Source organism: Amphimedon queenslandica, unplaced genomic scaffold, assembly GCF_000090795.2.
Source record: "Amphimedon queenslandica unplaced genomic scaffold, v1.1 AMPQUscaffold_12950, whole genome shotgun sequence".
NCBI classification, from domain to species: Eukaryota; Metazoa; Porifera; class Demospongiae; order Haplosclerida; family Niphatidae; genus Amphimedon; species Amphimedon queenslandica.
Window position 1 is genome coordinate 1 of NW_003546814.1, and position 9,987 is coordinate 9,987.

The 9,987-nt window shown below is 34.7% G+C and overlaps 1 protein-coding gene and 1 long non-coding RNA gene across 3 annotated transcripts; both read right to left on the reverse strand.

The window, feature by feature from the left end:
- Positions 1-207: 207 nt before the first annotated feature.
- LOC109586091 (uncharacterized) lies at positions 208-986 on the reverse strand. Of its 2 annotated transcripts, XR_002186816.1 has the most exons (4): positions 719-986; positions 631-661; positions 292-365; positions 208-244 (listed from the first exon to the last, which is right to left on the reverse strand). It is a non-coding gene; the product is annotated as an uncharacterized LOC109586091 (long non-coding RNA). The 2 variants fall into 2 exon arrangements; XR_002186815.1 differs by having other exon boundaries at positions 215-365.
- Positions 987-1,658: 672 nt separating this feature from the next.
- Positions 1,659-4,442, reverse strand: LOC109586089 (uncharacterized). The gene is made up of 2 exons (XM_020002264.1): positions 2,003-4,442; positions 1,659-1,957 (listed from the first exon to the last, which is right to left on the reverse strand). Exons 1-2 carry the CDS (start codon positions 3,990-3,992, stop codon positions 1,659-1,661), a joined length of 2,289 nt encoding a protein of 762 aa, XP_019857823.1. The 5' UTR covers positions 3,993-4,442.
- Positions 4,443-9,987: the final 5,545 nt, after the last annotated feature.

Genomic DNA, 9,987 nt, shown 5'->3' on the forward strand with positions numbered 1-9,987 from the left:
TTCATTAGCAAGGAGTGAACATTTCTTATAGCATCGTTTCAATAAACAGCTCCTCATCATCAGCACAGCCAATAGAAAATCCACCAACTTTTGCTCCACATGCTTTGTTAGCTACAAATGGAATGAAGCAGTACAGACTCTAGTTGCAAAAGTCTTACCATCAACACAGCCTTTTTTGATGTTATCTGTGTAAACACAAGATTGTTTCCTTCAGCTTTGATTCGTATACCAAGTACTCCAATACCTTTAAATTGTAATGATGACTTTTTAATTCAATAGAAACAAAAATACTTGTATGTACAAACGATCTCCCTTCTCCTGGTGGTGAAGTCTCGTTATTCATGTTTGTTACTTTGTTTATGTTTCTAAGGTCACATAAATACCGTATAACTCCAAATTTTTGCAGTCAAAAATTTCGTCAAAATCTTAATTTCTTGTTAAAATTAATTTTAGTCAATGAAATTTTTGACATTTTTGTTATTAATCCACATGCTACCCACGTGGAACAAAAATTTTGTCGGTTAAAATTTCGTCAAGCAAAAGTACCTGACAAATTTGAAAAAAATTTTGACCAACGAAAATTTGGAGCTATACGGTAATGTACAATAGTATACGCACAATACATTATACCTGTAATGATCATTGTTGTAAGACTTTGTGCCTATCATAGAAATAACATACAATGAACATACACTAACACATACAGCTATTGACATACTTGGCATAGCCAGAACACAAACACTGAGAGTCATAAAGAAGAATACAAGAGTCTTCATTGTGATTTACCTTTAGTTGTAACTTGCTCACTGCATCAAAAAGGACCTCTTTATATAGCATGCTGAACTTGAAGCATGCATCATGCAGCTATTGCCACAAGCACGTGTAAAAAATGCCTTAATGTTTGACACGTGTGTCTAGTATTATTTACAACTAGTACACCTAGTAGTACATAATAGTAAGCTACCCAAAATATTGGCATTAGACATGGTGGCTCTCATGACACGTTTGCCCTGGTTGCCTCTCCCTCCCTCCCTCTCCATTCTCCAGTGCATGAGTTGGAGGAGTTACAGGATAAACACAGTACAAGACCTGATGTGTTTGATGAGGTTGAAGAAGAACACAACATTGACATACTAACTGCTGAAATATCACAAGTAATGATTAGTTATACATGAGAAGCATCAGAAGAGATCAATCAAACTAATTATTGTAATAGTATTAATAGTTATAATAGTAGTGGCTGTTGTTACTTTTATTATTGTTAAAGCTGTTAGGAAAGGAAAAGGAATTATTTGATAATAATAATACATTGGACAATGACAATGCTAAGATAATTGTTAATTAATGTGGATACTGTTTGATATTATTATTCTTAAAATATAGCATAAAAGCAAAAATAACATAGCAATTACATATGCAAACTGAAGTACCAAAAATTGCATAAAGGATGTGCAAAACCAAAACAAAAAGTAGAAGAGACTCGGGAAAAAGATAGAAACCAAAAATAAGAAAGTGAAACAAAAGAATAGTCAAATGATGCTATGAGTTACCAAATGAGAGACTAGTACAACTACATGTATGAAAAATCTATAATCCTAGTTAGCTTACGACTTGAATGTAAAGAAAACAAACAAAAAATTCCTATATAGCACCAAAAATTATGTTGCACTTAAATGTTCTTTAATGGCAGCAGCTACAGCAGGTTCACCAGTACCTTTAGATCCAACAGCATCAATTAGTTTGCTGTATGTTGGTTTAGCATCAGTTTTCAACCACACTGCAATACATTTGCAATAACAATCATAGCTTTCTTTTTTATCTTTTTCAATATTTTCTAACTGATCATAGTCTATATTTAATTTTACTCCAAGTTTATGCCATTTGTGACTTGGAAAGCCATTGTTGTCTAATATTCCTATTATATGATTCAAGTCACCAATGGTAAGGACTTTTGTACCTATAATATAATATATAAAAGCAGTACAGCATACTTTTTACTCACAATTATCATTTTTATCTTGCTGACTTCTAAACCAAGAACAATACTCTTCATTTGTTTGGAAATCTTGGTTGGTTTCCTCACAAATAATGCCATCTTCCGTTTTTGTAACTTTATGATCTCTTCCATCACCACATTGTGGCAGACAATAAAATGCCAGAATTGGTAACTCATCATCAATATTTTTCTTCTTCATAACTTCATTTATAGATTTCTCTACAGCATCTTTAACTTTGATTCTATCAGCAGTTTTTTCACAATGTATTTCAATGCAATCAAGCTGTTCTACCAGAGTTAAGTTTATTATTCGACAAGTTTCCATTGTTTTTTGTAATGTAAAAAAATTAGAATAATTTCCTTTCCTGGAAGTAATTCTCCAAGAGTCTGAGAGAAGATGCACTATAACAGCACAAAAGAGGCCCATAGGAACAGCTCTATCTTTAAAGTAGAAAAGTAAAGGCATTGTTTCAAGAGTAGCTACCTCAGTGTCAGATATATCAATAAGAGGAAGAAGTGCTGGCATTAAAAATTCTGTTTCTGAAAGCTGTGCAGCAATGTCAAGATGTTGAAACAGACCCAAAAGCATTTTTGACACAAAGTCATCATCATTATTAAATATTGATGAAATTATTTTAAAAGAAACAGTTGACTTGAGATTTTCAATTGAAAGACATCCTACTGTTGCTAGTTGTCTTTGCTCTCTTTCTAAACCTTTCAATTTTCGAAATTCAGTTATGGCATCCATTAATTCTTTAATAATGCTAATAAGACCATCCAATTTCACAAACACTATGTCCTTTGCTGGTGAATCATCATAATGAAATAACATTTTTAGTATATGGAAAAACTTTAGGGCATTGTGAACTTCTTGAGGTTTCATTTGTAGCATTTCTCCAAAATCTTCACATGAAGACAAATGCAATATCCCACTGGTTTCCTTTGATTGCTTACGAAGAATAACGCCAAAATAATGCCATCGTAGAGGTACTTTGATTTCATATGACTGGTCTTTTAAGCTTTTCGCAATTATTTCTATAGATTTATCATTGGATTCATCAGCTTCAGCTTTAATTACTTTGACAATTTTATCATTGGATTCATCAGTTTCAGCTTTACGACCATCAATTACATGAATTGGGTTTTTACGTGGAGGAGGTGGAGCATAAACTATTTGAATAGATTTGCTAACAGAATTTAAAATCATTCTTAATCCATCTCTTTTTTCTTCCAAAGATTCAACTTCAAACTCTTCTCGTTTTTTATCATATTTGTCAAGGTGTGTGCCAACTGTCAATACATTAAGCAGTTTCCCCCCTTTACGTTCAATCCAAGGAAAGTCATCAATTATGGAAGTTGCCTTTTGTGCATTAGAAGCTACAGCTGAAAGAATTTGTTTTAGCATATCTTCAACTTTGAGAGAATAACCATTGCCTGAATCAATTGTTTCACCAGGACATTCCATCTTTGTACACGATTTATCAGAGAAATTTTTAGATAAATTGACCACTAGAATAAGAACAGAAGTGTGAGGCATAAAAGCTAGTAATAGCTTTTGAAACTGAAGCTGACCTCCAGAATCAATGAAATACAGCCACTCTCTGTGAGAACCAAATTTATCAATTTTGCACCATTTTTTGCAATACTCAAGTGGATTAAAACTTTGAGATAATCTACTTGTAACTTTTCGCCTGTGAGCTGAAACATTATTAGATATTGAGAAGGGTTGTTGGTCGGCAATATCATCATGTACTAAATCACCATCAAGTATTGCATTATTTGATTCTAATTCACTTTCTTGATAATCATTAATTTCATTTGTTTCCATACTTTGCTGTGTTGCTTCAACTAAATCATCTACAATTGCATGAAATGGCGAAACATGTTCTTCATTTTTAGACAATTCCTGAGATATTGATCTACTTGATTTAGCATTGATTTTATTTCCTCTATCCAATGCATGCTTTTGTAATTCAGCAATAACTTTATCATCCATTTCATCATTGTTAACTGATGTCCACTTACCTTTAGTACTACCATAGCAATCAATAGAGAAATTTCCAAATGCAACAAATGGTGCTTCAATAACTGGGGTGCTTACACTATCATATGATAAAGATAAAATCAATGATTTAAGACAGGTTTTACCAACTCGAGCTTCTCCCTGAACAATAGCTGTACTTACATTATAATTAAGAAAATCTTCCTTTAGAGCATTTTTGAGACTTTCCTCAAACTCTATAGCTGAGAAATTGTCCAAGAAAATAGCAGTAGAATTACTAACTATTAAAAGTTGTGTCAAAGGCTGTATTTTTCTGTGTCTATCAATCAATGTTTTCTTTTGGTCATTAAAAATATCTATCAGGAGACGAGGAGAAAGGTACCCTGTATAAATTCCAATATATTTAAGTGATGGATGGATGGAGATGGTTTCATATAAATGTTGTACTAGTTCTATCCAGTTAGGTTGAGATGACTCTTCATTAATATCTCTACACTCTATCCTCAGTAGTCTGATGGTTGTATGTGACTGTAACATGTTAGTAACAGCAGGTAGTAACTGTTCATAAAACAATAGTGTCATTATTTGTTTCTTCTCTTCCCTACTACAGTTACTGTATGACTGATCTAGTTGGAAGTACACTTGAAGTTCTGTGAGATTGTCCTTTTGAGAGATGACATTAATAAAATTTCTTATCTCTTCATTCAGTGGAATGGATACACTCAACTGCTGTAGACTGGTGTTGTGTCTGAGACCAGTTGTTAGGAAGGACAGGAATGAACTGGGAATGGCAATGTTATTAAATGAAATGTCATGACTAAATTTATCAATATTAAAGTATTTCAGTGTTTGGTTTTGTGTTAGCATGTCTTGTAGACTAGTACCCATACTGCTGGTATATACTCTCTCCTTTATCTCCACACTCAGAGCTTCAAGTGTAGTATTGGTTTGTAGAATAGTGAATAGTTCAATAACACTCTCAGCTGTGTCTAGTGGTAAAGTAAGTGTATGTAGACTGGGATGAGAGAGAAATAGATGTAGTGGGTATGGATCATCATGTAGTATCAAACAGTGTAATCCTTTGATATGTGGAAGGAGTGATGATGTCATCAGTTTACTAATATTCCATTCTCCTCCTATCTCTAGAGCAGTCAGTGGTGTGTTCACCTCTACTATATTCAGTGATGATGGTAGGAGTTCATCAGGTATCTTCAGTGAAAGAGCTTTTAATGTGTTGTTGTCCTTTAGTAACTGCTCTATTACTCCATCAGGTAGAGGATGAGGAGGAGCATGTACATCTATTGTTAATGATGTTATTGTTTTATTTCTTGCTACTCCTCTAATGACACTGGTAATGGTAGATCTACTACTTGTTATTTCATCCTTCCATTCATTATTCCTAATCTTCATTTCTTGTAGTGTTGAATTTATTTCTATACATTTCTCAAGTTCAGTGCACTTGTCTGTGTAGTATGTATTGTCAACTGTTGGTATAGTAGAACGGCCCATACTTAAGTGCAGTATCTTCAATTGAGGAAGATTGAGGAAATGTAACAAAACAAGACAGGGAACATATTGACCAAATGTAAATTCACAGTAGCACTCCTGAATATTGTATAGAAGTGATGGTTGTAATAATTTGTGTATTAATTCATCAGTGGGTCCAAACAACTTTACCACCAGTCTCTTACACTGGGTCTGTAGTGAGTTATTGATTAGTCCAGCAGTGAAGACTGATAGTGACTGGTTAGATACAGTCCCCAGGTGCAAGTGATTCCATGTTGTGTTGGAATTGTTTATACAATAACTGAGACACAACCAGTCAAACAATGATAATGATACTCCATACAGACACAGTGAGTGATTAATGGATTGTGCTAATACTTGACATAATGTTGTGTTCTGTGATTCATACAAAAGTTGAAGAAGAATGGGAACATGGTCAAAATTACCAGGTCTGAGACTGACATGATCTGTATACATTCTATTCCCTGGATCATGCTTTATTCTAATCTCAGGATTTTGATAGAAGTAGGAGAGATGACAAGACTCAAATCCAAACAATGGTTTCCTCTTACACTGTAAGTCCAGTTGTTGTTTATTAAAATACTGCTGATAGCTCTCATGTTCAAGGTGAGTTAGACCTGCCACAAACTTCAGACACATTCGAAAGTGATCATCATCAAAGTGATCCTTAAAAACTTCCTCTGTCTTCTTCTCATGCTTAGCTATCCACCATGCAGCTAGAAATTCCTGTATACTCAAGTGAAGGAACTGATACTCTTGTTTAGAATATTCCATAAATGCTGTCATCAGTCCAAGATAGTCTTCCTTAACTGCCTCACTCAGTGACTGTAGTTGATGTGAAGAGAATGTCATTGTTGTATTAGCAAGGTTAGTATAAGCTAATTGACACATCTCTTGTAAAGGTTTAGCTAATTGTGATGGTAATGAAGAAAGACTACCTAAAGTATTTGGGTCAGTGTCATGTCTTGGTTTTATTTCCACATGTCTTCTGATAGTTTGTAGGATAAAGTTCTCATAGAGTTGAGTGAGTGTTGTTGGTAAGTGTCCTTCTTCCTTACAATAAACTAAGATGACCATGGAACAGACTAGTGGTACATAACACAATGACTGGACATCATTTCGTACTTCAAGATCATTAATAAGTTTCACTGCTAGTTGTGAGTCCTTACTGTTTTGAAGTGTTTGTATAATTACTGTTGATATATCTTCCTTAGAAAACCCAATGACCTGAACATGTCTACTGAGAGTATCCATTTTCAAAAGTGAAGAGGAGGCATAGCTATGAGAGGTAACAATTACTGAGCATTTGGGTAACTCCTTTCTATGAATGATACTAGCAGCTAATGAAGACTGTCTGAGTTGTTCACTTAGTTCATCCCAACCATCAAAGATTATCAGTAATCCTTCTCCATTCCTCTTCTCAAACCATTCAGCTACCATGGGAACTTCATAACGTCTATACTCAAACAGGTCAGCTAGTGTAGTAGCTGTAGCTATCTTGCTATTCCTTAAAGGACAGTAAAGTACCAAGTCATACTGTTGGGGTCCAAGTGTTCCATTAGACCACAAATTTAACAGTTTACGACAGAGTGTGGTCTTCCCAATACCAGGAGGACCATCTATTACTACTCTGAGAGACAGAGAACTATCTGTAGGTTGGAGGATATCTTCAACACTTATCTCTTTGTTTCCAGTTAGTTTAACTGTTGTATCAACTTGTCCTCTTAGCATATGCCAAGCTGATTCCGCTTGTGTGGTGGAGTCTTGTTTTTCTACTAGTCTTCCAAAGTAATTTTTTCCAATTCTTGGTGGCCAGTCTGTAGCAACAATAGGTTGGTGTTTGTAGTGTTGTCTCATATTGTCAGCATATCCTTGAACATCATCAGGTATTGAACTAATGGGTTTAGCTACAGCCGACTGACAGTGGCCTATTGATCAAGATACAAATTTCAAATTGACTTATCAGGGACTTGGCTAGCTTTTTACAGGAGATTGCAAGAGTTTTAGTTAGATAGCAATGTAGCCGTTACTCCTTTATAAGGAAGGTAGGGTAGAATTACAATTTTACTCTTGTTAAAAGATAGTGCAATCTCCTGCAACTTATCTATATTTTACCTAAAGCTTCTTACCTATGTGTGCCAGAAGGTTATATTTTGCTTTGCTCAGTTGATCAGGAAAGTCATCACAGAGTTTTATTAATGTATCCCAATTGACATCTTTATTAGCATCAAACCACCTCTGGAATACAATAATAAGATTATCAGTTGCTGCTCTTGGTATTGGCATTAGATCAGATACATTCACATGCAATCCAGCTCCTATTAGCATGTAATGGTGAGCAGAAGAATCAAATATCTTTGTCACTGCTTTCATATCAAGCTCCTCTTCTGTAATAAAAAATTGATAATACTAAATTACCACTGCAAAGTGTATGCTTACCTGTTATAGGACTAGGATTAGCATTACTGGTACTGACTTCCATATCATCATTAGTACTTCTTCCAGCTGTGGGATCTCTCACTTTGTTTTCAATAGTTCTAGCTAGTTCATTCTCTTTACATTGTTTCAAAGCATTAATGACATCTCTCCATGATGCTGTAGGATTAACTTGTAACCATCTCTTATGTAATGTCTCCATCCTGAGGTAAGAGCTTCCTTTTGTTTTAATTATATCAACATCAAGTTGTGTTATCTCACCAGGAAGACAAAAAGCAAATGGTTCCCAATCATCAAGTGGTTCAAGATACTTTGCAAATAAGGGACAAGATGGTTGATCATCAATCATAGGACCAGGATTGAGTTCAACATCTCCTGATAAGAGGAGGAGAAAAAGTAAATCCAAATAGTAGATCAGGTCAGAGCTACTACCAATAGTAGCCATAAACAAGACTAATGACTGGAGGTAGTGGATCATAACAGTAACAGTAATTATACCTATTGTAAATACACTGTATGATAATATTATATACTGTTATATAGTTTGTTTACCAGTTGGAGGAATAAAATTGAGCTTCATATATCTTACTAAAGATAAAAGAAGAGAAAGAATAAAAGACAGAGCTGCTGGCAGTTTAGATGTCTTTTCTCCTGATGTAGTACTGCCTGACTTGGTGTCTACTGCAGCTTTGAATGAGTGAGAGTGGTGGCCATTAGCTGGTCTACTGGAGGCAGCTTGACAGTAGTTCCACAGTCCAATACTTGCTCTCCATTGAGAGACATCAATCATCTTGTACTATAGTATGGAGGACAATGAGAGAATTAGGTAACTTAAGGTGTAGCTATTTCAGTGATCACTTACACCACAATAAAGAAAGAAGGACTTTAAAGAAAAAACCTTTTCTATAAAGAAGCACAACGTTTACTTGAATGGCTCACCACAAGCTAGAGGAAGTCCAGGTCTGTTATAATAACATTCATGTGACTGATGACATATAATGTAACCTAATCAGTGATGAGGCTTCTTTGTTACACACTATAAGACTAATGTATAAACTGCTAAATCTAGTTTTAAGGAAATCATGTCGATACCATAATACTAATAGTTGTCTATTTTGTAACTTTAAACTATATGTTCAGACTAATGTGACATAATGTTCACAAGCAAACAGCATGTAACAGTCAGAAGGGGTGTATTTCTGTTACACAGTAAAAGGGGAGAGGCCATAACTTAATTACTTCTTTTGGAGGCGTATTTGGGATGTATCTATTACCAAACATAGTGTTACATAGTCTTGCAAGCCACATCAATTCTATAACAGTGATAAGTGTATGATATGTGCACTCCTGTCCATGTATGCTAGGGAACGGTCTGCTGTATGTTTGTTACCACAAGTAATGAGCTCCACAGCATGCATATCTGGTCACAACAGAATATTCATGTCTGAATAATGCCCTAGACATATAGCATAAACTAAGCCATTTTTCATTTTTACTCTTCATCTCTCTGCTATAATGACAAGTAGACAACATTATGTGAATTGTGAACGCTAGCATCTAATTAATTACAGTAGACTCCATGATGAATGGTAATACTCATCATGGACTACTGTTAATTCACTATCTTAATGTTTGTATATAACTGACAGAGTAACACGATTAACAAATTAAAGAATTTGATGAAAAAAGGAGAAGAGGAACTGAGAGAAAAGGGACAAGAAAGAGACTGAGATAATGGTGACAATAATAGTGAATGAGTAAAGAGAGAGGAACAAAAATGAATATAAACAATTAAATAATAATTAATATGTACAACAATAATTTAATAACTTAAAAGTATATTTATAAAGGAAATATGAAGTCAATTAGTAGTCTATAAAAAAGAGTGGGCGTGGTGACCACACCCACTAGCACGTACCAATCACAACAACCCCCCACTACCAGCTAGATCACCAGATGAGCGATTAATAGTTACCACGGCAACACCATTAGAGGTACCAGTTAGTGTCCCATTAACAAGAGGATC

Coding starts and splice junctions, on each gene's coding strand:
- LOC109586089 (XM_020002264.1), bottom strand. CDS start 3,992: ATGGATGATAAAGTTATTGCTGAATTACAAAAGCATGCATTGGATAGA. Junction 1,958..2,002: donor GCAAGATAAAAATGATAATT/GTGAGTAAAAAG, acceptor ATTATATTATAG/GTACAAAAGTCCTTACCATT.